Source organism: Manis javanica, chromosome 4, assembly GCF_040802235.1.
Source record: "Manis javanica isolate MJ-LG chromosome 4, MJ_LKY, whole genome shotgun sequence".
Classification (NCBI taxonomy): domain Eukaryota; kingdom Metazoa; phylum Chordata; class Mammalia; order Pholidota; family Manidae; genus Manis; species Manis javanica.
Genome location: NC_133159.1, coordinates 177,592,582 through 177,619,523, shown reverse-complemented (window position 1 = coordinate 177,619,523; position 26,942 = coordinate 177,592,582). Strand labels below are relative to the sequence as shown.

Sequence of the window (26,942 nt, the reverse complement as noted above, 5' to 3'; positions counted from 1 at the left end):
TCAATAAACAAAACCTCTCTATTATTGCTGTCCTCGTCCTAGTGTTGAAAACTTATCTATTCTCTCCACCACGTCCTCCAGGTTTTTGCTAAGCTTTCCGCCACTGTTTCCAAGTTTAGATGATCTGTGTTCCGGATATATCAAGGATTTTGAAGAAAACGGGTCAAGTTCATCGATTGGGCCATCCCTCCGCTGTCGGCTGGCCCGCGCCGCCCGCCCCTTAGCGCGGCGACCCCTAGCTGCACAGTGTGGCTTCAGGACCTGCCGTCTTCCGACGCGCGCGCGCGCAGCGGGACTACATCTCCCAGGGGGTTCTGCACCTCGCAGGGGACAGCCTGGGCAGCGGAGGACTACACTACCCATGATATCTTGCGAGAGGCGCTTGCCTCGTGATGACTGTACAATCATTGGCCTAGCGTTTGTCGGGCGCTGCGCGGTGATTGGTCCAGGAGCGCCTCCGTTACCGCCGCGCGCACCAGGGTTTGTTGGTGGACTGCGGTGAGGAGGGAGGAAGCGAGCGTGGGGAACCCGGCCGCGCCCTTGCTGCCGGGTGAGTGACCTCTTCCTACCTCTGCTTCCTCGCTGTGCGCTCGGGGTCCTGCACGCTCCCTTCCCGAGGGGAGCACACACGTGGGGGTACTCGGCGGGGACAGGGACAGTTCACACAGGTGTCGCTCCTGACCTGAGAGGCATCTTCAGGGACGCAGCAGGCAAAACCCTTTACACACCCGGGTCGCCTGTACACATGGGTGCCCCCCTCGCGGGCTGCTTCTCAGACCCAGGGAGAAGAAACATGCCCTGCGACACTTCTGGACACCTGTGTCCGTACGCGGGTGTGGCATCTGCAGAGACCCTCAGCTGAACACGTGGGCACCCGGGCACACCGGCCCCGCTAACGCAAACGCCAGGGGCTTCTGCAGTAAGAGAAGGTGGGTAGCATCCACCCGCCCCCTGCCACTTAAACCAGCGGACCCCCTCTCCTTCTTCTGGGTGATGTATTATGCATATCATGCCTGTAATCATATTTCATTTTAATTTTGTCTCTAGTTAAATATCAAGGCTTATTTGTAGAAGGAGGAAATTTTGGAAAAGCAGAAAAAGTAAGGCGACCATGGGACTATATTTAACCAGCCCTTTCATGTGTCTAAACCGTTTTTACAAAGCTTACCACATGCGGTGTCTTTCATGATCCCCCCAGCAATCTGGGCAAGGGAGGGCAGACATCATTCCCATTTTCCAGAAGAGAAGATAGCCCAGGTTAGATAAACCTGCCCTCAGTACCTGGGAGAGGCAGAACTTGAACTCAGGCTTCTTGATCTGGGGTTTAAGGTTATGTTCAACTATGCAGAGCTGCACATTTATAGAAATGCCTCTTTCCCTCCCTGACAGCAGGGAGCTGACCTTGCATAGTGTGATCTCAGCTGTCCCTGTGAACCTCTGGAGAGGTTTTGCCTCTCAGTCACCTGCCCCGTGTTTAAACTGCTCCTCGTAGGTGCCTGGGGAGAAGGAGCTTGGATTAATGTCACAGAAAAGTTGATGGGAAAGGCCTTTAAGGTTATGGAGAGAAAGTACCAGGAAATGGGCACATTCCTGGAGGTTTCATGCGATCAGACTTTTAATAAAATACTGTTTAGAATAGTTTGCCTAATAGTGCTCCATGGCAATGTTTTGTTAATTTTATAGACAAACTGGAGTGCTGCTCTTGTATCTCCAGAAAAGAGAGGGCTTGGGGCTGAGAGAGTGGTGCAGAGTGCCAGGGTAGTTGAGAGATGAAAACGAATTAGTGTGGGGTGGTGGAGGGTCACTGTGTGGGAACTGGTTTCCTTCTTACTAAAGATACTATTCCAAAACAAGGTTCATTCTGAGGTTCCTTCTATCAAAAAACCATTTTGTATTTAGTTTTAGATAAGGTTTTCGAGGGCCATAACAAATTCAAATAGTGTAGAATTATATAAAGAAAAAGGAAGAGATCTACCTTCCCTCTTCTTTGCCCATCTTGCTCCGGCCTTACCAACCTCTTGGTGTGTGTGTTATCACAGACTTTCCCCCTATGTTTCATTCAACTATAGTGAGTGTGTATAGGCCTTGCTGTTGTTCTTTTGCAAAAATGAAGTTATACTAGACACACTGTTTTGAAACCTGCTCTTTTCTATGTTTCAGTCTGTTGTGGACATCTTTTCAAATGTGTGTATCACACTGGCTCATCCTTTATAATGGCTGCATAGCATCCTATTCCATGCATGTGACTCTGCATGTGACTCATTGCATGGACGCAACTTAGTGTAATTATCCATCACTCTATTGATAAGCATTTGCATTCTATCCAGTTTTACAAACAGTGATGCAGTGCATGACATCTTATAGCCATGCTAGTATTTCTATAGAACAGTGGTTCTCAGCCAGAGGCAATTTATGCCCCAGGAGGCATTTGTTAATGTCAGGAGATACTTTTGATTGTCACGAGGGAAGTGTGGTGGTGCTGCTGTCTAGAGACCAGGGGCACTGCTGAACATGCCACAGTGCACAAGACAGCCCCAAACTACAAAGAATTACCCATTCCAAAATGGCAGTAGTGCTGAGGTTGAGAGGCTGCTCTAAATAAAAGTGGAATTAGATATTTATTTATTTTTTTAAGACCCCATACCCAACAATTTATGACATAGCCACTGAACAGAACATTATTTAGCCATTTAAAATGATATTTATGAAGATCTTATAGCAACATCATGCTTGTGACATTTTGTTTTTTAAAAGCCACATACAGGAAAAAAGTAAGAGAATTTGTGAAGTGAAGTATTACGATGGGGTTTTTTCCCTCTCTCTACCAGGTCGTTATTACTTCTATAATCTCAAAGTTACTTGGTTTTTAGTCATTCAGTCATTAAGTGTTCTTAAAGCCTTTGGGGTGTGCCAGGCACTGAGCTGATCTCGAGGTATGGCTGTAAAGTAGGCTGAGTCCTTGTCCACATGGAGCCTACCTCCTGCGCACGGAGAGGACAGAAGTGTGTACCTTGGAGGGGATGCTCTCGAGCTGAGCGCTGGTGGATGAGACGAGCTAGCCTGGGGAAAAGCAAGCAGGGGTAAGAATGGGACTGCATTTCAGACATGGGGACAGTAGGTGCGGAGGCAAGGCTGGCAGATAGGAACATGAGTAGTGTTTTCTAGGAACTGGTCAGAAGCACCGAGCCCACTCTGATTGGAGAGACAGAAGAGTGGTCCAGGGCAAGGTTGAAGAGGGCATCAGTCAGGTGGCTCGGGCGCATGATTACATAGCATAACCAGTATGCCAGCGATGTAGGGGGGATGCAGGTGGCTTGGTTGCTGAGTGGTCTCCTTGGATCACGGGGCCTTGTTAGAGTAGCCCAGGCCCGTTCTGAGCGTGCACTGCTGGCCATTCCCCTCAGCAATCAGCCTGAGTGGGCTCTGCCCTCACGCTAACAGCCTGGGACTTGACCGCAGGCAGGCAGTTTGCCATAAAGCCGGGTGGGTTGGAAGTGAAGGATTTCCTACCAAGCCTGTTCATTCATTCAGTCGACAGATATTCTGAGCACTTACCATGGTAGGCTCTGTTCCAACACTGGAAATAACAGGATGGACAAATGAGGCCAAGGTCGTGTTTTCATGGGCTTGCATTTCTAGTGGAAAAGAGACACGAAGCAGCTATAAGGACATAGGGGTGCATCCACGAATGTCCAGTAAGCAACTGCTATAAAGGAGAATAAAGCCAGGTCAGGGCTTGTACAGGAATGTGGTCTCTATGTTAGATGGGCTGGTCGGTGAGGGCTGCTCTGAGGAGGTGTGTGAGCAGAGACCCCAGGAACTTGGTCTGGCGTTTACTTCCTGTCTCTTGCATTTAGCTTGAAGCTGATGGACGTTGTATGGGCCAGAGGCAGGGATGGTTGGCTATGACCCCAAAGCTGATGGCAGGAATATCTCCAGTTTCGAGGTGGCAGTGGCTGGGTCTGTATCTGGACTTGTCACTCGAGTACAGATCAGTCCCTTGGATGTCATCAAGATCCGTTTCCAGGTACCCTTTCCCCTTCTTCCATGTAACGGGCTAGAGGACAAGGACACTCTTTCTTGCCAAACAGTTCTTAGAGCTCAGAATTTTGTCGAGGAGGAGCACTTCACCACTTTGTTACCTTTTCTGAGATTTCTCCTTCTCACCCCTCGCCCGCCCCTAAAGGTTGTTCTAACTTTTCCATTTTAATTCCTAGCTTCAGATTGAGCACCTGTCTCGCAATGACCCCAGTGCAAAATACCATGGGATCCTACAGGCTGGGAGACAGATTTTGCAGGAGGAGGGCCCGACAGCATTCTGGAAAGGACACATCCCAGCCCAGCTTCTCTCCATAGGCTATGGAGCTGTCCAGGTAGGTGGCAGGGGAATCAGCCAGTCCCCTGGGGTCGCCTTGCTCAGTGGGGGAACACGAGGGTAGGACATGCGGGGACACTGCCAGGGCAGAGCAGCAGGAGGCAGTCACCACACTGCTCGCCCTTGTCTTAGCTAGGAAACTGACAAATTGAAAACATGGTCAGACTGAGCTGTACCGGAGGCATTCCTTCCCCCATGTCCCCCAACCCCAGGGGACTAAGCATCCACTGAGTACCAGGCCTTGTTCCTAGGAAACTCACTTGACACCATACGCCCAGTGGGGCTCGGCGAATGGCAGCACACATGCTTTTCGTTTTTCAAAATAGCATTTTCACATCTGTGCTTCCTTTAAACTTCCCAATAGCGTTGTGAGGAAAGTAGAGTAGGTGTTATGGGGTCACAGAGAGGTTAAGTGAGCTGCCTGAGGCTACACAGCCTGTAAGTGGTTGGGCTGGGATGGGAGTCCAGGCTTCTGGACTTTTGTTCACACATCCGTTCAGCTGAGCACCCATTGATTTCATGGTGGATGCTATATAGCTGTGCCTATAACGGCCAATTAGTGGTAGTGGCCAACCCAGGTGTGGTCCTAATTATGGCCAGACCCTGTTTTAAGCACTTTACCTATGTTACCTCACCATAGTCCTCTGAGTAGGTTCTGCTCGCACTCCTGTGTTACAGCCAAGAAGACCGAGGCAGAGAATGCTTATGTAATTAGCCCAACCAGAGTCACTAGCTAGAAGGTGGCGGAGCCAGGATTCCCAGCTGGGCAGCTGGCGCCAGTAGTGGCTGCGTGCTTCCCCTACGATGTCACGGCTCACCAGGTTGACGTACTGCTGCCTTCCCATCTCTGCACCTGGTGCCCAGACACTGCCTCACGATGAGTGAACACAGCAGCATGTGCCCTCGGGACCCCGTGCCATCTTGGGCAGGCTGAGGGAGATCTCAGTGTAAAGGGGTCACACCATGACTGCGGACTGTGTGGAATTCTCCTGACAGAACTTTGCCCCCGAGCGGGATGTTTTCTCACTGTGCCACAGGAGAGCACCAGATAATGGCTATCTTTTCCCAGTTCTCAGGAAACTAAGTTAATGAGTATTGAGTTTTCTGATACAGAATTTTTCTCATATATTTTCTTAAGCCTTTGGGTGTTTGGTGCTACTCAGAGTATAAGATGACATCCGAGCTTTGCACAAAATTGAATCTGTTGTATTCGGCCACAGCTCAAGAAGAATATTTTCTCGTCTGCAGCCCTGGGCCCCCCTGAGTCCTGGGTGGCACCCTGGGGGTGTTTGTCACTGACCTTGCCATGTGTTTTTGCAGTTTTTGTCGTTTGAGCTGCTGACTGAGCTGGTGCACAGAACCACTGTGTACGATGCCCGTGACTTCAAGGTGCACTTCGTGTGTGGCGGCCTGTCTGCCTGTGCGGCCACCCTTACCGTGCATCCTGTGGATGTCCTGCGTACCCGCTTTGCAGCTCAGGGTGAGCCCAAGGTGAGAGGGCAGGCCAGGGAAGAGGGGTCTGAGTGACAGAATGGGTCTCAGGAGTTGGGGCTCTTTTCCTTAGAAAGAGCAAAGCTGGGGGAGCCTGGAGTTTCTGGTCCCTCTTTTGGTCCATTTGCAAAAGTTGTGACTGTGTGCATACCATCCAGGTGCTCACAGCCTCGGGTGGGAGACAGAACAAGTACTGGACAGTAGGCTGGACAGGGAAGGCGTCTGGGAAAATGAGGCTTGAAACCATATTCTATACTGTGAGAGCGGTTTAGGTTTCCACAAAGAAAGGACTGGAGGAAATGGGGTAACTGTCAGACCCCAGGAAGATCTTGCTGAGTGAGAGTGAGGGATTCAGCTCTGAAGTAGGCCCCCCCACCATAATCTCTGCTGTCTGGACATACGTAAGAATAGCATCGTGTGTATGTGTGTGTTCTCAACCAAGAAAGAATAATTTTCTACATCTCATTTCTGCTTTAGCATATTGTTAGTGGGGAGTGGTGCTTTGTTAAGAATTTGATCTGGGACCAGTTAGAAAAACCAGTTTCAGTTCTGCTGGTTCTTTGTGTTGCCTGGGGTGGAGATTCTGGGCTGGGGGGAGCCCTTTTGTTTAGGAGATAATCCTGATCAGTTTTTCGGTTGGGAAGAGCAAAGTCCCCTGGGAACAGTCTGTAAGAAAACAAATGTTAGACCACTGTGACCCTGAAGTGGGAAAGGAAGGTTTGGGGTGATTGTCCTGGTGGAGAAATGAGGTAACGGGCCCTAGAAACTGAGCAGAGAAATGAAGAGGACAGGTATTTATAGATGGACAGGACAGACATGGTTTCCGGGATGCAGAAAGGTGGCTGGTGACAGTCCTTCCACCTCTCTGTTCCCGGTTTGCTATAATCCTCCTCTGTTACTTTCCAACCTTCAGTAAAAGTCATGAGAAGGAAAAGGCAAAGAAAGTATTAAGAAAAGAGAACAGCATATTACCTGGTGGCTTAGATGATTGCAGTGTTGGATTCTATATTCTTATTTCTCTAGATTCTAGATTCTATTTCTCTCTCTCTTTTTCTCTCTTTCCTTCTTGTTTTTGGATTATAGGCAGTAACTCCTGACTGCTACTATGGAAGATGAGGATTCACCCCTTTTACCATCACCCTTGTGTATGCATGTGCCTCCTCCCCATCTGATTACAGTACAACTGATTAATAGGTTTGGGTTAAGCAATACCAAGTGTTTATGCTATTATGATTATGTAAAGCTGTTACTGCTGAGCCTTGAGAAATGTTACGATCACATCTTCTTTGATATTCTTGTCTTTCATGAAGTTAGTGATTGCCTTGAATTTTATTTGTTTAGCTTCCTACATGCCTATCATGGATTCACCCTCCAACACTCGGGATAGGGTCTGCTGTGGGCATCAGCCCCATGGGGTCATGGAGCCTCCTCACAGGGAGCCCTCCACTCAGGCGCCCTTTACCCCCCAGCTTCAGTCTGGACCGTTTGCTCTAGGACTGTTGCCAGCTGGTCTCTTAAGAATTCTCCTGTTGAATACCATGTCCTCTCTTTCTCAGTTAATCCCTTGTGTGGACGGAGCATATCCTGAGATGTAGCTTCCTTCGCGAAGCCTTGATAGAAATGCCTTTGTTTTACCCTTACACTTGACTGATGATTTAGAATTCTAGGTAGCTGTTACGTGTTGCTGAAGAGAAGTCCAGAACCATTTTGATCACTGTTCCTTTATATGAAACCATCCCTCTCCGTGCCTCGGGGGTTTTCAGAAGCTTTGCTTGCTCTCTGGCATTCTAGAAATTTGCCAGTGATGTGCACTGATGTGGGTCTCATTCATTGTGATGGGCCCTTCCTGGACACTCATGGTCTTCATGCCTGGAAAATGGTTATGAATTATTTATTCATAATTGTCTGCCCTCTATTCTTTTCTGTCTTTTTGGAATTCATGGCAGTTGGATGTTAGGTATCCTGGATTGATCCTCTGATTTTCTCTGTTCTCTGCTGTTGTTCAGCTCTTTGTCTTTCTGTCCTACTTTCAGGTGGGGGGGGGCGTCTCCTTACTTTTACCATTTGGGCCCTCTATTGAATTTTTTTTTTTTTTTACATATGTATTCCAATGTTTTTTGTTGCATTATTAACAATAGCCAAGATATGGAAGCAACCTAAGAGTCCATCAATAGATGAATGGATAAGGAAGATGTGGTACATACATACAGTAGAATATTACACAGCCATAAAAAAAATGAAATCTTGCCATTTGCAACAACATGGATGGACCTAGAGGGCATTATGTTACATAAAATAAGCCCAGCAGAGAAAAGCAAATTCTGTATGGTTTCACTTAGATGTGGAAGCTAAAAACAAAACAAAACAAATGAACACAACAGATATGGACACACAGACATAAGAAGGTACAGGTGGCGCCATGGGGGAGCAAAATGGGGGAGTGAAATAGGTAAAGAGGATAAAGAGGCATAAAATCCCAATTATGATTAAATTAGCCATGAGGTTGAAAGTACAGAATAGGAAATATAATCAATAATATTTCAATATCATTATTTGATATTGAGAGATAGTAACACCACTTATTGTGATGAGCATTTAATAATATAAATAACTGTTGAATCTCTATGTTGTACATCTGAAATGCATCTAATATTGTATATCAACTATACTTCAGTAAAAGAGAAATAAACCCACCTAAATCATATATGGGAGAAATGCTAGACACAATTCATCTTGAGACAAACTTCTCTGCAGCTATGAATCCACAAAACCAAACAAGCTGTGTGCTTCAAAATGGCCCCATGGGGCAGATATAAGAGAGACATTCCCATTCCCAAAGGGAGAAGTAGGGAAGAGAAAAGGGGCAACAGGTACCAACTAAGTCCAAGTATTAAACATTCAGCCTGGAGAATAATCCACTTTTTCTCTGTTCTCCATCTTCTAGGCCCACTGCTGTGGCAAAGTCCTCACCATAGCTCAGCAGGACTGCCCCACTGTAGCTCACTGGCTCTGCTGCAAGCCCACCCATGTCATGGTTCTTCCAGGATGGGGTCTTGCACCCTTGGTGCCAGAAATCCAGAAAACTTACATGGAATCATCCATGATCCCTGGGCCTATGTATACCTGCAGAGATCACATCCCATGGATAGTGCCAAAGTTTGCTGCTTGCACCTTCCAGTGGGATGGCCACCATGGCCAGTGCTGCATGGGGGCCTGATAGAACTGCATTTTGGTTGCATAGAAGCATGGCCCAGAGCATGAGAAACAGCCCATGAAGTACTGTTACAATGACAATGTGATACAAATTCCTACAGGCATTGGTGGCACCTCCTTTGAATTCTTGGTGGAGGTAGCCGTGCCTTCACCCCTTTCACTCTGTGCCTGTGATGGAAGTGACATCCCTGATCATCTCTAAATCACCTTCAGCTTATTCTTGCATTGTCCTGAAGAATAGCACTTGGCTTCGATTGAGATGGCTGATACTTACACATTCTCTTTTTTTTTCCTCCTTTTTCTTCCTCCTCCATTCTTTATATATTAGGTATCATATTATGTACTCTTTGTTTATCCCTTGACTGGCTTTGGGGTGGTTGATTTGATTTTGCATCTCCTTAGTAATTAATTGGTCTACTTTCTTTACTATGGTTTTATTTCTTCTGGTGATAGCTATTTAGCCTTAGGAACACTTCTATCTATAGCAGTCCCTCCAAAATACACAGTAGAGATGGTTTGTGGGAGGTAAATTCTCTGTTTTTGCTTATCTGGAAATTGTTTAATCCCTCCTTCAAATTTAAATGATAATTTTGCCAGGTAGAGTATTCTTGGTTCGAGGCCCTTCTGCTTCATTGCATTAAATACATCATGCCACTCCCTTCTGGCCTGTAAGGTTTCTGTTGAGAAGTCTGATGATAGCCTAATGGGTTTTCCTTTGTATGTGATCTTATTTCTCTGGCTGCTTTTAATACTCTGTCCTTATCCTTGATCTTTGCCATTTTAAATATTATATGTCTTGGTATTGTCTTCCTTAGGCCCCTTGTGTTGGGAGATCTGTGCACCTCCATGGCCTGAGAGACTATCTCCTTCCCCAGATTGGGGAACTTTTCAGCAATTACCTCCTCAGAGATACTTTCTATCCCTTTTTCTTTCTTCTTCTTCTTCTGGTACCCCTATAATGTGAATGTTGTTGCGTTTGGGTTGGTCACACAGTTCTCTCAATATTCTTTCATTCCTAGAGATCCTTTTTTCTCTCTGTGCCTCAGCTTCTTTGTATTCCTCTTCTCTAATTTCTGTTTAATTTACTCTCTCCTCTACTTCATCCAATCTGCTTTTGAATCCCTCCATTGTATGTTTCATTTCAGATACTGTATTCTTGAACGTTTGTATATCATTCCTGAATTCCTCCTTGAGTTCTAAGTTCTTGGATATTTTTCTGTAGCTCTGTGAGCATCTTTATGATTTTTATTTTGAAATCTCTTTCAGGAAGATTGATGAGTTCAGTTTCACTTGGCCCTCTTTCTGGTGTTCATGGGATTTTGGTTTGAACCAGGTTCCTTTGACGTTTCATATCTGTAGGTGGCACCCTCTAGTGCCCAGAAGCTCTACTCTCTGGAGCTGCTTAGTCACTGGAACGATGGCGGGGTCCACAGGGGAGCGGTGCTGGTGCCTGTCAGGAGGAAAGAGGTCTTTCCTGCTTCCTGGCTGCAATGCCTGTCTCTACTGCCAGGGCCAGTGGGCTGAGCATACAGGGAGAAGCCTCAATGCCTTGTACTTGTAGCTGTCATAGGCAGGGCTGCCCTCTTGCTGGCCTGGTACAATGGCGGGGGTGGCCGGTTTGTGAGCTGGTGCTGGCAGGGAGGAAGGCGCAGCAGGCTGTGTATTATGGTGGGGGGCCTTGGAGCTGCATAGCCAGCCAGGGGGATGGAGTGCCTGAAGCTTCTGAAAGTTCCCAACCTTCTGGGCCGAGTGCACCCAGACAATTTTGTCCACCTGTCCTTTCCCCTCAGCAACAAGCTCTGTGCAATCCTTGCCCCTTTAGCAGCTCTCTCACTGTTAGGAAGTCTCTCAGACTGCCCCCCTTTCTTTTGTCCCAGAGCGGCCATATGTGGGTCCCTGTTTTCCACAAGGAGCTGGAATCTCAGTCTCTCCAGGTATTCCGCCCTTCTTAGCTTTCCAACCCCACTAATCTCCAGAGCACCATGTAATGTAGGTTCATGCTCCTAGAGCAGATCTCCAGGGCTGGGTGTTCAGCAGTCCTAGGCCTCCACCCCTTCCCTGCTCGTTTCTCTTCCTCCCGCCAGTGAGCTGGGGTTGGGGAAGGGCTTGGGTCCTGCTGGATCATGGCTTTGGTACGTCACCCTTTTCCTTGAGGTCTGCGGGTGTCCTCAGGTGTAGATAGTCTGCTGCAGCTTTCTTCCTGTGGCTCTTTCAGGATTTGTTGTATTTGCTCTATTTTCATATTCCATGTGGTTTGGGGAGGAGGTTTCTGTCTCACCTCTCATACCACCATGTTTAATCCCTCTCCCCGTCTACTGAATTTTAAAATGCTTGTTAATATATGTTAGCTCCTAAGAGCTCATTTTTGGTTTCTTTGTTTTAGGTGTATTGAAGTATAGCTTACATACACAGTAAGACTCACCCTTTTTAGTGGACAGTTCCATGACTTTTGACAAATGCACACAGTCACATAACCACCACCACAATCAAGGTATGAAACAGAAGTCCCACCAACACTACAGTTCGACCCTGCCTCTCTGTAGTCATCACTCTCCCCAGTCTCTGTTAACTGCTGGTCTTTCTTTTGTCTGAAGCTTTGCCCTTTCCAGGACGTCACGTAAATGGACTTATGCCCTGGGTGGCCCTTTGAGTCTGCTCCCTGCACTCGGTGTAGGCACTTGAGATTTGTCTGTGTTGTGTGTGTGTGTGTGTGAGTAGTTGCTCCCTTTTTGTTGTTGGGTGGTGTTCCGTTGTGTGGATGGATCATGGTTCATTTGTTCAAAGACATTGAGGTTATTCTTCAGTTTTTAGTGATTATGAGTAAAGCCACTATAAACATTTGCACGCAGGTTATTGTGTGAACATTCCATTTCTCTTCAGTAGATAGCTAGTGGTGGGATTGCTGGTGGGGTTGTATGAATGTTTAATTTTATAAGAAAAAAGTAAACTATTTGTCATGTGGCTGTGCCGTTTTGAATCCCCTAAAGCAGTTCTAGTTGCTCCTAATTCTCACCAAGTCTTACTGTTCCCAGATTTTTTTTTAAATTTTGTTCTTTTACATTTTATCCATTCTAATAGGTGTGAGTAGTGGTAGCTCATTGGTTTTAATTTACATTAAATTTAAAAATTTAATTTACATTTGCTTTTGGTATTTTACTTAATAAATCTTTAGCTAATAAAAGTTGCAAAGATTTTTCTCTCAAGAACTTGTTCTTGTTCTCTGACTCCTCTTCTGTCATGGAGGTGATGCCTGTCCCACAGCTGGAGAATACTCGTTAAAATTTTGTGACTGCTTTCTTTTGTCTTCTATCTGTACTGTCTCTCTTTTGAATGATTTCTTCTACCCACCCCTGCCCCCCATTGATCATTTGGTCTATTTTTTAGGAAGACTTTCCTCAAATGTCTGGTGACCTTTGGCTGCCATCTTGGTGTTAAGATGGGGAACAGAAAAGCAGAGTGGGACTCGGGGTGCATGGGCAGGCTTGTTGCCCCACAGCCGTCGCTGAGGCCTGGCCCTTCCGTGGAGGTCTCCGGGGCAAAATCCTTCCAGTGTGGCTGCCGGGGCCTGGGGAACCAAGTGGGAGGACAGGCCGGGTCCTCCCTGCGCAGTCAGACTTCCCCTCAGCCACCCTTGCGAGAGCAGCGGCTTACAGCACTCACAGCTGGGCCACGGTCTGTCCCTCTGGTCCACTGCAAAGAACATGTGTTTAATAGAAGGACTCTGGGGACAGTCGATGGTCTGCAGTCATCCTGCAGAGAGATCACATGTTGACTGTTGAAGAAAGGTTAGATACACGCACATGGCAAAACTCCAAATAGTACAAAATGTTGATAGTCAATCTCCCTCTTCACAGGTACCCACCGTCTGGCCCGTTACCCTCCATGGAGGTAACGGTCACTGTTCCTCATTCCTTGTGTATCCTTAGCGGGTGGACTCTGCATCCAGTTTATTTCCACCACAAACACTACGCCACTTCTACATGTTGCTGTTTACATAGCTCTGGGGGACTGTTCTCTGTCCGTCACGTAGATTGCATTATTCCTATCTTAACAGCTACTCTAGTGCTTTTGAATGGCTGTTATAATCCACATAACCACCCAAGGGGGACGCTGCATCTTTTGCCGTCTGCAGAATCTTCAGTGACTGTCTTTGGACGTATGTGGAGCTATCAGTCATGTAAATAGCTAGAAGGGGAGTTGCTGGACAGCCCCACCCTTGGAATTTGTGTGCAGGATTTTGTCTTGTTGGCAGGAGAAGTAATTCTCCTGGTAGCTGGGTTTTTAGACAAGGGGAAATGTATGTGATGGGCTGTGTTCTAGGGCTGAAACTACCCACCTGGTTCACCGAGTTGCATGTGTGGTGTCTAGGTCTACAAAACCCTGCGCGAAGCTGTGGTGACCATGTACAGGACTGAAGGGCCCCTGGTCTTCTACAAAGGCTTGAACCCCACCATGATTGCCATCTTCCCCTATGCTGGGTTCCAGTTCTCGTTTTACAACTCCCTGAAGCACATGTATGAGTGGGTCGTGCCAGCTGAAGGAAAGAAAAAGGGTGAGCTAGCCCTCACACAGAAGGGGATCCAGATCTCCACCACCCCTACTCCAGCCATAGAAGCTCTTTCTGAATCACATAGTAAATAGTCTTCCTGTCCAAGGCTACGGCACCACGTCCCTGAGCCTGACTCTGCAATGCAGCCAGCAAAGCAAATCCGGCTGCTTAGCAGGTGACTCTTGCTTCCAGCTCTTGCCACACCCAACAGTGGCGTCTCCAACATTTATCTCCAACTACTGGTCATGGTTTTCATTTTTGGCAGCTGTCCAACTTGCAAGCTCCCTAGTTTGGGAGGATGGGGAGGGTGATGGCGGCCGGGTCCCTTCCAAGCCTTGAGCCAAGTCACGCTGCAGAATCCGCAGGCCCTTATTGCCTCCAATTGGGAAGACAACCGGTAAAGGCCCCCAACCCCAAGCCTGTCCAGGCTGCACTGTTGCCCTTAGGAGGGCAGCTGTGGCAGTTTCTCCTGGATTAAATTCCTGGATTAAATTCCTCTGAGGTCAAGGGTGCTTATGGGTTACTTAGTTGGGTAGTGAAGAATTAGACCTCCTGACTTGGAAGGCATCTCCCTCCAGTACATTTCTCTTATTTTCCTCCTCAATCTCATTTCTGTGGTTCAGAAAACCTCAAAAACCTTCTGTGTGGCGGTGGAGCTGGAGTCATCAGCAAGACCCTCACATACCCGCTAGACCTCTTCAAGAAACGGCTGCAGGTTGCAGGGTTTGAGCAGGCTCGAGCCCCTTTCGGCCAGGTGAGCTGTCCCCCTGCAAATGGCTCTGATCCCTGTCCCTCCCTTTCATCCTCAGCCCATCCCTCCCCCAGGCACATGAGAAAGCCACACACAAAGCCTCGTGTATACTGGGTATTGTAGAAAGACCCCGGTCAGGGAGGAGTCACAGCGTCTGCCCATAACGTGTCCAGGTCAGTTGGGGATGAAGAATCCTTATAAGTCCCCAGAATAGTAAAGAAATATGAAGGAAACTCCCGCTGGGGCATGAGGTTCTTTGCTTTATGCTATAGGTATTTCTGGAAAGGGATGAGTTGGCTTTGGTTAGTAAATTATGTTGTAAATGCACTGGAGGGTTTATTATTCAGAGAAGCCCCATCGTAGGTGATTTTGTCATGTTAGTAGTTATGCCTTAGTCTGCTTAGATTATCACATAGTGGATTTTCACACACTCCTTTTCAGGTACTGATTTTGGGAAAGGCCACGGTGCTGTGGTAGTCGGTGGGGTGGAGGTGGGCAAGTGTGGGTGATTCCAGGGCTTTTCCCTTGGAACCTGGGAACCTGGGATGTCAAGGCATGGGGAAACTGGCCTGACAGATGCCAGAGAGAGGGACGGCCTGGGATGGGAGAGAGCACGCTTACCGCGGGGAAGAGCAAGAACTGGGCTCATAGTTGGGATCCATTTTCCTGGTAGGAAACTAGAGAAGCCAGACAGACAAAATCACATGTAGCCTCACCACCACCCACCCAGAGATACAATCACAGAGAACCTGTCGCTGTAGTTTTATATTTGCATAAATAAACACATGTGTACATACATTCTAACAAATTGTGATTGAATACAAAGCTTTATAACCTCCTTTTTTGCATTTACCAACTCCTCCTGGGGGGACTGTTTGAATTTGGACAGGAAGAGTTGGTGAGAGCCCAGGACAGGGTAGCAGAGCCCAGCTAAGGAGACTAGTGGGAGCTGTTTGGCCAGAGGTAGGAGGGGCCTGTGGGAGGACAGGGGAGGGGGCTGAAGCCAAATTGAATTCCCTGAACACCAGGCCCCGGAACTTGGACTTTATTCTTCATGATGTTATTGCCATCATCATCTTCCCCAGGGGTTACTAGAGCTTCCGGAAGGGAGTGAGGCTCAAGTAGAGCTGTGCTTAGGGAGATGGGTCTGGCAGCAGTGTGTGGTCAGCTGGAGCCAAGCTCGGGGACACTGGTCAGGCTACGAGCTGATGAGGGCCAGATGCAGAGCTAATGCCGCAGGGGGATGGGTGAGGGTCAGAGATGCCTTTGGGAAGAGGGTCCCAGCTCTCACTAGGCTTGTGAGAGCCACTGTCAGTGGAGCCTCTGGCAGGAAGGAGCTCTGTCCAGTGCTGATTTCTGTGCACTGCATTTGTTAAGTCTGAATCAGCTGCCGGGAAGAAAAGAACAGGGTTACATTATCCTCTGTTCTTTTGCATTCATTCCTTTGTCCAGCAGGTGTTTACTGGCAGCTATGATATGCCGGGAGCTGTGCTGACAGAAGAATAAAGCCAGTATCCATGTTTTAATCACCTCTCTCATCTGAGTAACCTTCTCCTCCCCAGGTTCGAAACTACAGGGGCCTCCAGGATTGTGCCAAGCAAGTGTTTGAAGAGGAAGGCCTGAAGGGCTTCTTCAAGGGCCTGTCCCCCAGCCTGCTGAAGGCTGCCCTCTCCACTGGCTTGGTGTTCTTCTGGTATGAGCTCTTCTGCAACATCTTTCACCACATGAGGAAGGCAGACAGCTAGCCTTCAGGGCAGGAAGGCCTGAGGCCTTCCCTGGAGGTGACCTGAGTGAAGTAAGACTTGATCTGTAAACTTGCATTGCACTGGGAGCTGTCATCTGCTTGGTCTTTCATGCCCAGCTGCGGCAGCCTTGCCTCACTGGAGGCAAGGGCTTCTCCGCACGGCAGGATGGGGGGATGCAGGACTCGGTCTGTGGGGACCCAACTGCAGCAGTCAGGCGGAGCTTGAAGTTGTTCTTCCTCCTCTGCCTCGCCACACCCTGAGGGCCACAGCTGTCACTCCACGCTGCTTAGCCATCTGCCCGGAGAACTCTCCCAGCTCTGGGGGGGTCACAGTTTGAGGACAGCAAATGGGCCCTTTGCAAGGGTCTGGTCCCTACTTTATTCCCATCAACTTATTTAATGGATATTAAAGCTAAAAGCACATTCTTTATCTTACTCCTCCATCTTCCCTTCTAAATCACACCATCCTCACAAAGGGCCCCTGCCTTCCTCGGTTTCCATTTGTCTTAGTAGTTGCATCTGTCAGGCAGCCCTGCTTCTAGTTCTGGGAGGAGAATCCAGGCTGAATCAGTCACTATATAAGCCCCCTGTGCCCAGACCTTCTTGTCTGCAGTGCACCATTCAGACTGTTCTGCCCCTGGACAGGACTAGCCATGGCATGGGCCCTGTAGGAAGTGGTGGGTGTGCTGATGGGCAAGAGCCCTTTTCCTCAGTCTTGGGGTCACTTCTCTTTCCAAGAGCCAGGTTAGCCTTGTGGGTGGCCAGGAGCTCAGCACAGCTCTGTGTGTATTCTCTGTAGCCCCAAGAGGGCCATGAAGCAGCCTAGTGAAGGGGGTGGCAGAAGGAAGCAGCGGGGCAGCAGGCTGGTAAAGCACAGTTGGTGCCTGGGGAGTGTCAGCGCAAGAACCCACAACAGACACTCACCTAGGCACAGAGGGGAAACTTCAGTTAGGGGTATGAGAAGAGAAAATCTACAGAACAAAATTGCACCCTTTCCACCCCCAGAGCCCCAAGAGGAGCTTGACGTGCTGGGTGGCTCTGCAGGGGTGGCCAGGGAGCCCCAGGCAGGATCTGCCCTGCACTCACCTGGGGCTCTAGCTCCAGCCTCCGCACTGACTTTTGAGGAAGGCGCCGCTGGGAGGCCTGTGTGGTGTCATGGCGCTAACTTCCTCTGGATCCTGAGCCCCTCCTCCCTTACTGTTCCATCTCTGGTCTGGAGCTTTGTGATACCCCTGGGACCCTGAATCTTGAAGCTTGCCTGCTCTTGGCTGCTGATTATAAAGGTCCGAGCTACTCCATCACACGGGATACAGAGTGAACTTGCCAGGAGCTGAGACCCTCTGGTAAAATATTTTGGCATAGTCAGCAGGATTCCCTGCAGACAGAAAACAGAATAAGCTGCCCTCATGGAAGGGGTACTTCGGGCTGCCCCTGTGTATGGGGAGATACCCAGGCCCCCCCAGTGGGTGTGTGTTCCAAGGGGGCGATCCTCCTCGAGGAGTGGGCCCCTCTGCAGTATTCGGGGGAGGCAGAGGTGATGCCTGAGGCAGTAGAGGAGGCCCTCTGCAAAATAGGGGGGGGCAAGGGCAGGCGGTGCTCCGACACCAACGGGGTTTTTGGCATTCAAGGCCTGGGTTTGGGCCTGCAGGGAGACGGCTGCCTGAATGTATTTTTTATGAAATTCCACTTAAAGTAAACCTACTCTCTTCATCTCTCCTGCTCATTGGTTTCTTTTGCTGAAGCTGACTTCACTTCCCCATCCATCTTCTGGTGAGCACGTTGGCAACTCTGTTAACAGGAGAAAACTTTGGCAACAGGAATCTGCCATCTACACATCATTTTTATCTAAGCGATGGGGAAGGGGCAGTTCCCTCCTGCAGCCCAGGGCCCTCGCCTCTCCCCCAGCCCAGCCAGGGGCTTGCTCAGCTTCAGGGTCACTTCCAACAGCTCACGGGGTGGCAAGTTGTCAAACTGGAACCCATTCTCTCGGACTGGCCCATTGATCTTAACTTATTTTACCAGTATCATTTATACTTGGAACAGAAGAGGGGCCAGTGGGATTTGGTGCAGCCCTACAGTCTCCTGCCTTCTTTTCTACCTTGCGGGAGTCGGGGAGGTGGCGGCCGGTACGGGGCCCACGGCCACCACCTCTGAAGTCCTGCGGCCCCTGCCCGCTTCAGCCCCACCCGCGGCCGCCCGGGTGCGAACCGCAACCCCCCCACCTCCGCGGGCTCCTCCCACGTCGCGCGGCCCAGCCGAGTCTCCACTTCCGACCCGGTTCCAACCTGAGCCCCGGGCTGGCGCCGGGGAATGGAGGGTCACTACTTCCGCCCTAAGGCTTCATGAGGGCAGAGGAGCAGGTCCATCCCAGAGCCGACGAGCCGGTGGCGTCCCGGACAGGACGGGCGAACCGGGTGAGAAGAGGATGCGGGCCGTGGGGCAGCGTCGCTGACGTCCCGCGAGGCTGCGCCTTGGCCCCACGCCAGAGATCTTGGGCGGCGCCGGCCAGCGAGGCAGCGGCGCCGTCGCTCCGGCAGGTGGCGGTAGGGAGGCGGCCGCGCCCCGGCGCCGCGCTCGGAAATGACCTAAGCGGCGGCGGGCCGCTCCGGCAGCGCCGCGGACGCGGGTGCGCGCGCCATGCCCGCGGAGCGGCCTCCGGGCACGCGGGCGCGGCGCCGACCCGGCAGGTGGGTCCCTAGCGCTCACGCCGCCTCCCCCGCCCGCGAGACGGCGGAGTGTGGGCTCTGCTGCCGGCCGCTCGCCGCCGGGAGGGGCGTCCGGGCTCAGCGGAGCTGGCCAGGTCCGGAGACACCCCCCAGGTCGTCTCCTTTGACCACGGACGGGCGAGGCGCCGAACCCGGAGAGGGGACTCCATGGGGGGCTACCTCTGAGGCACACGTCATCCCAACCCCGCTCTTCAAGAGGGAAGATCCAGAATGGAGCTCAGAAATGGGGAGTCCTGAATGGGCAAGGCCTGGTTTCTGCCCCTCGGGAGGCCAGTTTAACCAGTCCGTCCCGGGAAGAAGTTGGCCAGGATGGGGAGAGCCCGGGCTCCCGCCCATCAGGGCGGCAGAGAAGGCTCCAGCCGTCACCCGCGCAGTCGGCCCCAACCCGAGGAACGGAGGGGTGGGTTTGGGCCCCGAGCAGGACTGCCTAAAGCCGAGGGGGACGGCTGGGAGCGCGGCTTGGAGCCCTGCGGGGCAGAGCTGTCCCCAGCTTGGCGCCCCCGGGCCTCTCACTCCCGGAAACGTGCTGGGCCGGCATTCCAGGCAGGTGTATATAGGCAGGGCAACTATCTGCACCCCCAGCTCAGCGCACCCTCCCTCAAATGTAGGTACCAACTGACAGTGACCTCCTGTGGGGGCTGGAGGACAGGCACAGTCGCCCTTCATCTCTTACTCTTGGGTAATCCCAGAAGCTACAGGGGTTCCTAAACTGAGCAGCAGGTGCCTGGCTAGTGCCCATTTTCCACCAGAAGCCAAGCTTGGTGGGTGATCAGCCAGCCACCAAGTGCCAAGGATTGCCCAAGAGCACCTGTCCCATGCACTGGCCAGTCCACCCTGGGCCTGAGCGAGCCTCTCTTGTCGCCTCTCCTCCTCCCCAGGTGCCTCATTAGTTCCACCCAGTAAAGAGCTGCCAGGGTTGGATGGTCATGGGGGATCCTGGTAGAGAGGAGTATAAAATCCAGTCTTTTGATGCAGAGACCCAGCAGCTGCTGAAAACAGCACTCAAAGGTGAGCATGGGGAGCCCTCCTGAGCCTGGGTCTGGAGCTGCAGAGGAGGAGCCAAGGGGCAGGACTGGACGACTGAGCCTTAGCCTGGGAATGCCCAGCCCTCTCCTCGGCTTTTGAGAGCAAGAGTCAGCAACATCAGTCTCAGACTGAAAGACAAGCTACATTTAGGCCAGTATTTGGAAGAATGACTCATAGCATCACCTCTCAGATTGTAAAGCCTTTTTCTTAAAGTTTAAGTACTCATGAAAGGGGAGTGGAGCACAGAGAACACAGTTTCTGCCCCATAAGTCTTGGTTTCTGCCTTGCTGCAGCTAGCTTTCCCGAATGTGCAGAGCTGCCTGACTTGGGGCAAAGGGTGAAGTTCTGCTTGGCAGAGGAGATAAAAGTAATTATTCTGGACCAATGCCTTCCCACAGCGCTCAGGACAGAGGTTTGACTCAGCTTACAATCAGCAGTGTCCATCATGTGCTGAGCTAAGCCTGTCAGGCCCTGCCTGGCTCACTCTTTTCAGGGGTTCATGTGTGTACATCATAAGAACATTTTCTTCTGTGAAACTGTTAAAGGCATTGTTACTCAGTGCTCCTTCCTCAACCTAGTGCCAGGAGAAGATGTGTGTCCTAAAAAACTAGCATCCTTTGATTAGTCTCCAACAGCCACACAATCTTCCCCATGTCTTCTGATTGGTCTTCCAGCAGGCCTATGGCTAGAGCTACTCCTCAGGTTACTTCCCTGTGTGTTTTCTGATCTCTTTAAATATAAACATATAATGAGACCGCTCTCTCATAAACACCTCAAATCCTTCTTAGAAGCAGGTGCAGGCAAGTACTATAATTAAGCAGCTCAAGACTCCCCCGCCTTTCTTTACCTCAGATCCAGGTGCTGTGGACTTGGAGAAAGTGGCTAACGTGATTGTGGACCATTCTCTGCAGGACTGTGTGTTCAGCAAGGAAGCAGGACGCATGTGCTACGCCATCATTGAGGTTGAGTGGGGTTGATAGAGGGGAGACACTTTGAGGAAGTTGCTTCAGCAGTTGGCAGAAGCCCTGGCCTGCAGGACAGGTGCAAAGGGCTTCGCTCAGAGGCAGGAGAGGAGTGGGACAGGACGATCCTCCGCTTGGGTGGGGGGTGCATTGGCACCACCCTGCCACTCACCGTCACTTTCCTCTGCTCACAGGCAGAGAGCAAGCAGGCAGGCCAGAGTGTCTTCCGGCGTGGACTCCTCAACCGGTTGCAGCAGGAGTATCAGGCTAGGGAACAGCTACGAGCGCGCTCCCTGCAGGGCTGGGTCTGCTATGTCACCTTTATCTGCAACATCTTTGACTACCTGAGGGTGAGACCCCACCAGCCACCCTGTGTTGCAGATGTCCCCGTCTCTCCTGGTCACTAAACCAGTGCCCTGGCCTGTTCTCCCCCCACAGGTGAACAACATGCCCATGATGGCTCTGGTGAGCCCCGTCTATGACTGCCTCTTCCGGCTGGCCCAGCCCGACAGCCTGAGCAGGGAGGAGGAGGTGGGTGGCCCTGGCATGGAAGGCTCTGGAGGTGGGCAGCCTTTGGCTCAGTTTAGTATGCCAGTCTGCTACCCACGGAGGCTTTCAAGGGCATCACTTCCTGGGGCAGGAGCCTGGTGGGGGCACTTAAGGCTTGTTGGTTATAAGACTAGCTGCCAGGTCTGGAATTTATCCAGCACAGAGAGCAGCCAAAACTTGCTGGCTCAGAGGCTTCCTTCCCGGGTGGGAAAGCCAACCCATGACAGGAATGGTGAAAGCCTCAGGCAGCTGTGGAAACAGGTGGCCCAGAAACCACGCCAGGTCAGGCAGTGTGGGGACGAAGTGGGGTTAAGCAACAGTTTGGAGATGACCTGAGTCTAGCCTGGCCCCAGTGAGAGCGCAAACCCGAATGTTTCCTCTTGTGTCAGATGCGGGTAACACCCACTGCGTGGTGAGGATGGAGTGTGAAGAGTTATGTAGAGGCAAGCGCTGTACTTGGTGCACAGCAAGCACTCAGTAAATGGCTGCTCTGTGACAGGCCAGCCCTGCCCTGGAAGTCACCTCCTGCTGCCCCTGCAGGTGGACTGCCTGGTGCTGCAGCTGCACCGGGTCGGGGAGCAGCTGGAGAAGATGAACAGGCAGCGCATGGATGGGCTCTTTGTCCTGGTCCGGGATGGCTTTCTGCTCCCAACTGGCCTCAGCTCCCTGGCCCAGCTGCTGCTGCTGGAGATCATCGAGTTCCGGGCAGCTGGCTGGAAGACCACCCCGGCTGCCCGCAAGTACTACTACAGCGAGGTTTCCGACTAGGCCTCCAGACCAGGCTCCCGTGGGAACAGCGCCTCCCACCCTGGCAGTGGCGTCTTTCCCTCTCCCACAGACTTCTTCCCTTCCAGACTTTAAGCTGCTCCCAAGTATAAGTTTCTCACTTACACTGTGGTCCTGCCTGGAGCACCTTTCCTCCCCCATATGTGATTTGAGGAAGACAACAACCAGACCTCCCCGCTCAGGCCCATCAGCCTCTCTCCCATCACCTGACACCTGGGCCAGGCACAGGAGGGGGACGCCTAACCACCGCTCTGCCCTGTAACCGCTCAGGCGACACCTACCCTGGGCCTCGGCTTCCCCATCTGTCTAATAGGTACCTGCAGCCATTGGTGGGAGGCTTTGGGATGTTAAGAGGCAGAGGCAGAACACAAATCACACCAGAAACTGCTTTTTATACATTTTGTACAAGGACCTCTTGGAAAACGAGCATACTTCCAGCCGGTTTTAATGCATGGCAGTACCACATCACGTGTTACACTAGTTCAGGGTGAGAATTTTCTAATAAACCTTTTCTGTTACTAAAACTGCTTCCTATCATATCATCCCAAGGTCCACGCCAAGTAGAGGGAAGAGAAGGCTGGATGGGCCCTAAGTGTCCCGGGGAAAATTCAAGACAATGTCCCCTGTCTTTTCAAGGAGATGGGGCAGGAGTGAGTTCTAGCCCCAAATAAAAAAAAGACTAACAAGTCATGAACATGCTGCTCCATCCTTTTGAGGCCTGCCTGCCCTTAAAAAGGAACTACATGCTTAATCCACAGGTGTTTTTCAGTGGGACAGTGGCTCCCACGATTTCTTGCAACAGGGAGCCCCAGGCTCCCGGAACCTCCACCGTCCCACTACCACCAGCGATAGTGGGCCAGGGCGCGGTTGGCCTCCGCCATCTTGTGCATGTCATGCTTCCTCTTAATCACAGGGCCCTGGTTGTGAAAAGCCTCCAGCAGCTCATGCGACAGCTTCTCCGGCATCAGCGTCCGCCGGTGCTTCTTCTCCCTGCACTCTGTGATCATCCACTTCATGGCCAGGAAGCGCCGCCGCCGCTCGGTTAGTGGCACAGGTACCTAAGACAGGGCACGGACAAGTCGGTCCAAGAACTTGCCAGGGCTGCAGCCTCCTTCCCCCCTGAGCTCTGAGGAAGCCACAGGCTCCCTCCGGCCCGGCCCTGGCACGGCTCCCGAGACGCCTGCCTTTTGCTCGTTCAGCTCCCCCGGCCCCAGGTGGCCTCCGGCTAGCAGAGGGCATCAGGCAGGAGAGGCACTAATAGAGCACACACCCACCAAGCACTGATGTCTTTCCCCTCCCAATGGAAGTCCAGCCAAGTTGATGCAGGCAGGCACCATTTGGGAAAAAAAACCCATTAGCTGGGGTGACTTAGCTAACTCAGGTCATGGGTACCTAAAAGTAAGATTCCTGTCCCAGACTCATTTGCCAGGCCCCAACTATGTGCCAGATACCATGCCAGACCTTAGGAACACAAACGTTAATGAGAAAGTCTCTACCCTTGTGAAGTTTATGCTGAAAAAGATGAGAACACCCAGTCATGACAACAAATAAAACGCTGACAGAGGCGCCTAGTAACACACAGTGACTGTGGATAAAGTGAAGGTTCCTGCGGCCAGGATTCTCACCTGGCCCTGGTCGGCTAGCTCCCTGCACAGGTGTGGGCAATACGTCATTATTGACTCTATATAAAGAGCTCCGCCCAGTGCTCTGGGCGACATGGTGGCAGGGCTGCAGGGTTGCAGAGCAGAGGATGGAGTGGTGGCAGCACCAAGGCCCAGAGACAGGCTTGCTGCATGCAGACTCACTCTGAATGAATGAGATTTTAGTGACTGACCTGCCACCATGGAAATAAGGTTGGGTATAACCCTTTCACCCCCAGAATGTTCTACTGTCATTTCTTTGGTCACACTGAATCCATAGTGAACTTGCCCAGGGCTGAAACCCATTAGCAAGACAACTGGCCACACTCAGCAGGGTTCACTGGTGACCAAGGAAAAAGAGCAGGCTGCCTCATGGAAGGAGGGTTTCAGCGGCTGCCCCTGTGGACAGGGAGACACTCGAGTGTCCCCTGTGGACCTGTGGTCCTGGGAAGGGGTGGAGGCCTGGGGTCCATCCCGAGAGAAAGCTGACTGAAATGACGTCACTACGAAGTGCTGTGGCCCGAGAAGAAGCGGCACGAGAAGCAGCAGTGTGGGCGCGCAGGCTGCCGGGTGCCGTGGGGCAGGTGGAGGAAGAGGCCTGAGAAGCAGCAGCACGCAGGCTGCCGGGTGCCGTGGGGCAGGTGGAGGATGTAGGGGAGCCGTCAGCCCCAGAAATGGAGGAGCGGAGGTGTGATGAACAGGAGGGGGTGGAGGCCCTGCCAGTGCCGGAGGCATCGGGCCCTCGGGTTGAGACCCCACCCGGCTGAAAGCTGGTGGGGAGCCCGAAGGACTGGGCAGCCGCGGGTTCCTCCAGGACAGGCGCAGCCCCTCGTCAGGCTGCGGGGCGCTCCGTGCTCTGCTCCTGTCCTCAGGCTCCAGCACAAAGGGAAATACGGTCTGCTTCTTGAAGAATTTAAAGGGCCCCGTCAAGGTTGTGAGGACCCAGATGTGGGTCGGTTTGAAAAGGTAGGAGCAAACGGAGAGAAATTGGACTGGAGCTGTGGCAACTGAGACCAGAGCAGTGGTTCCAGCTGCTGAGGATGAAACAGAGGCAGAGATAATGCAACAACATGAGCCTATGTGTCTGCAAGACTTTTTGCTGGAGGCTGGAGAAGGTGACACACTGGCTACAGGTCAGCAGGACACCAAACAATGGTGTGTAAAAAGAGGTGTTCACAGCCCTCACCATGAGCAGCTTACAGCTTGGAACAAAGGATGCCAGACGGAGGGGCGGGATTCCAGGAGAGGCCCTTTGGATGCTTCTTTGCTCTCTTCTCCACCTTCTGCCTGTGAGTCTGAGCACTATGGGACTCAGACAAGCAGATCCTGACAGTCCCAGTTCCTAGAAAGCTGTCAGTCTGGGCCCTCCCACCATCTTGTCTCACATGTGGGCAGATGTGCTTTCCCGCCCTCACCTGGTAGAAGTGGCCGCCCTTGAGGATGGGAACCAGCCCAATCACAGGCTCGCAGTTCTTCAGTGCTTGGTGGAAGATGGTGTAGGGGTTGCGTTCAATGGCGGCCTGTTCCTCGGCGGCAGCGGCATGGTACTTCTCAAACTGCTTCCTTTTCACAGCCTCCAGAGTCTGCAAAGGGATACAGTGGAAGAGGTTGCTCCAGGCTCCCTGAGGGGTTTCCACAGCCGAGCCAGTACCTTGCCTTTTACTCCCATCATCCCCTTCTTCTATGGCAATGCAGCTCCTCCCTCAACACTTCCAAGACAAAGGTCTTCACTGCCTCCCTCTTTCCTGGACTGGGACAGAGTGGGCTGAGAGGTGTGACGCGGAGCGGAAATAGCAGTTGTTGAGTCCTGCAGTACTTCATTAAAGCCCCCCAGACACATACAGGGATGGTCACTTTAATGCAGTTATATGACTCCACTCTTCAAAGCTACACTTCCAGTGCCAAGCAGAAAGATGACAGAGGAAAGCGGTCTGTTTACCTGTGTCATGAGGGACCTGGCCAGCACTTTGTTTCCTCCTTTCATCATCATGTTGGTGAATTTACTTCAAGAAGAAAAGCAACATGTTTAGCTTTCCAACACTGTGTCATGTAATCTCTGAGATAGACCCTCCCTGGGCCAGTCCCAGTCCCAAGAAACAGAAGTGTTTGTTTCCATCTAACCTGATCACTGGGTCTTCAAACACAGAACTTGTTTTTGTCGCTGGGGCAGCTTTGATAAACTGAGTTTTCTTGAGCTCCTGCTCATACTTCTCCTCCTCAGTCAGCTCTGCCAAGGGCTTGCAGTAATAGTCCTTGTCAATCTGGGGATCCCTGTATTCAGGCCCATAGCGGCTCCACCTCACCTGGGTTAGCCTGGGAGGGGGGAAGAGGCGGGCAGAAGCTGACTCCACAAGTGAAAAGGCTTGACTTAACAACAGACATGTTTGCCAACTCGCCGACGAGAGCGCACGGCGTGGAGACTACCAGCCAAACCTCAACTGCCAGTAAGTCTGGCTTTTGTCTGAAGTGAAGGAGAACCTCCCCCAAACAATCCAGGAAAGTCTCCTCGTCAAATGCCCACGTAAGGACGGGCTTTTGAGTCTCAGGATAGGTGCCCCGCTGTGCATCTTTCCCACCTCCCAATACAGGAAATCCCAGCTCTCTCTACCAAGACGGCACTTTCAGCTCCGAGTTGGAAGCCCCTGGGGCGGGGCGGGGGCAGTCACGAAGCCTTCAGGGTGGCATAAAGTCACGTAGAGGAGACTTGGGACCCAGGTATCCCGGCCCCTAGGCGATCTCCAAGACTCGCGCGGCCTGCCTGTGGCCCCTATCCTTCCCCGCAGGTCTCTCCTTGAAGACCCAAACGGCCCTCCAGCTGCCCGCCGCCCTCTCACTCTGGAAGTCGAAGGACAGCACTCCGCGAGCCGAGCGCCAAGCGCGACCACTCTCGTGTAGCCGTCACCACCGGGGCAGCCATCTTCACTGGCGATGAGGACCCCACAGGCCTGCCCCCGGTGTGCCTGAGCGAGTGACGAGAGACGAGGAAAACGCTCCCCAAGGCCCTAAACCTGTGCGTCATCCTATTAATCTGGGAGTTCAGATTCTCTCACTCCGAGGTCCAAAGGGAAGAGTCAGAAGGAAACATTCGCCCTCCTGTTTTCGTCACAGTCTGGCGCAACCCCCATTGGCG

The 26,942-nt window shown here is 51.5% G+C and overlaps 3 protein-coding genes and 1 long non-coding RNA gene across 14 annotated transcripts; 2 read left to right on the top strand and 2 right to left on the bottom strand.

Annotated features, from left to right (window-relative positions):
• The first annotated feature begins 427 nt into the window (after positions 1 to 427).
• On the top strand, positions 428 to 16,558 carry SLC25A19 (solute carrier family 25 member 19). 4 transcript variants are annotated; one of them, XM_073235907.1, is made up of 9 exons: positions 455 to 550; positions 777 to 929; positions 3,858 to 4,027; positions 4,218 to 4,373; positions 5,696 to 5,866; positions 10,957 to 11,013; positions 13,448 to 13,631; positions 14,252 to 14,382; positions 15,942 to 16,558. In XM_073235907.1, the coding sequence occupies exons 3-9, from the start codon at positions 3,896 to 3,898 to the stop codon at positions 16,122 to 16,124; spliced, it is 1,014 nt and encodes a 337-aa protein (XP_073092008.1). In that variant the 5' UTR covers positions 455 to 550; positions 777 to 929; positions 3,858 to 3,895; the 3' UTR covers positions 16,125 to 16,558. The 4 variants fall into 4 exon arrangements, with proteins under 4 accessions (XP_073092009.1, XP_073092008.1, XP_073092007.1 ...); XM_073235908.1 differs by lacking the exon at positions 777 to 929 and having other exon boundaries at positions 428 to 550; XM_073235906.1 differs by lacking the exon at positions 455 to 550 and having other exon boundaries at positions 557 to 929.
• On the bottom strand, positions 15,132 to 18,553 carry LOC108400656 (uncharacterized). 4 transcript variants are annotated; one of them, XR_005055476.2, is made up of 4 exons: positions 18,409 to 18,553; positions 17,826 to 17,911; positions 17,210 to 17,498; positions 15,132 to 17,047 (listed from the first exon to the last, which is right to left on the bottom strand). It is a non-coding gene; the product is annotated as an uncharacterized lncRNA (long non-coding RNA). The 4 variants fall into 4 exon arrangements; XR_012130869.1 differs by having other exon boundaries at positions 15,132 to 17,498; XR_012130870.1 differs by having other exon boundaries at positions 15,132 to 17,463.
• MIF4GD (MIF4G domain containing) lies at positions 18,401 to 22,696 on the top strand. Of its 5 annotated transcripts, none has more exons than XM_036996962.2 (6): positions 18,401 to 18,537; positions 19,728 to 19,857; positions 20,728 to 20,837; positions 21,032 to 21,187; positions 21,276 to 21,368; positions 21,927 to 22,696. In XM_036996962.2, exons 2-6 carry the CDS (start codon positions 19,770 to 19,772, stop codon positions 22,152 to 22,154), a joined length of 675 nt encoding a protein of 224 aa, XP_036852857.1. In that variant the 5' UTR covers positions 18,401 to 18,537; positions 19,728 to 19,769; the 3' UTR covers positions 22,155 to 22,696. The 5 variants fall into 5 exon arrangements, with proteins under 5 accessions (XP_036852857.1, XP_036852859.1, XP_036852856.1 ...); XM_036996964.2 differs by lacking the exon at positions 18,401 to 18,537 and adding an exon at positions 18,662 to 18,810 and having other exon boundaries at positions 21,886 to 22,696; XM_036996961.2 differs by lacking the exon at positions 18,401 to 18,537 and adding an exon at positions 18,663 to 18,810.
• Positions 22,548 to 26,928, bottom strand: MRPS7 (mitochondrial ribosomal protein S7). Its single transcript, XM_017666140.3, has 5 exons — positions 26,647 to 26,928; positions 25,934 to 26,125; positions 25,752 to 25,815; positions 25,228 to 25,395; positions 22,548 to 23,230 (listed from the first exon to the last, which is right to left on the bottom strand). The coding sequence occupies exons 1-5, from the start codon at positions 26,829 to 26,831 to the stop codon at positions 23,009 to 23,011; spliced, it is 831 nt and encodes a 276-aa protein (XP_017521629.2). The 5' UTR covers positions 26,832 to 26,928; the 3' UTR covers positions 22,548 to 23,008.
• Between the last annotated feature and the right edge of the window lie 14 nt (positions 26,929 to 26,942).

Excerpts from the sequence above, each read along its gene's own strand:
- SLC25A19 (XM_073235908.1), top strand. The coding sequence starts at position 3,896 with ATGGTTGGCTATGACCCCAAAGCTGATGGCAGGAATATCTCCAGTTTC. Across the intron at positions 11,014-13,447 it reads TGGAATCTCAGTCTCTCCAG|GTCTACAAAACCCTGCGCGA; the intron begins GTATTCCGCCCT and ends TGTGGTGTCTAG. Across the intron at positions 14,383-15,941 it reads CTCGAGCCCCTTTCGGCCAG|GTTCGAAACTACAGGGGCCT; the intron begins GTGAGCTGTCCC and ends TCTCCTCCCCAG.
- MIF4GD (XM_036996962.2), top strand. The coding sequence starts at position 19,770 with ATGGTCATGGGGGATCCTGGTAGAGAGGAGTATAAAATCCAGTCTTTT. Across the intron at positions 19,858-20,727 it reads GCTGAAAACAGCACTCAAAG|ATCCAGGTGCTGTGGACTTG; the intron begins GTGAGCATGGGG and ends TCTTTACCTCAG. Across the intron at positions 21,369-21,926 it reads GCCTGAGCAGGGAGGAGGAG|GTGGACTGCCTGGTGCTGCA; the intron begins GTGGGTGGCCCT and ends CTGCCCCTGCAG.
- MRPS7 (XM_017666140.3), bottom strand. The coding sequence starts at position 26,831 with ATGACGCACAGGTTTAGGGCCTTGGGGAGCGTTTTCCTCGTCTCTCGT. Across the intron at positions 25,816-25,933 it reads TTTGAAGACCCAGTGATCAG|TAAATTCACCAACATGATGA; the intron begins GTTAGATGGAAA and ends TTCTTCTTGAAG. Across the intron at positions 23,231-25,227 it reads AGGGCGGCCACTTCTACCAG|GTACCTGTGCCACTAACCGA; the intron begins GTGAGGGCGGGA and ends GCCCTGTCTTAG.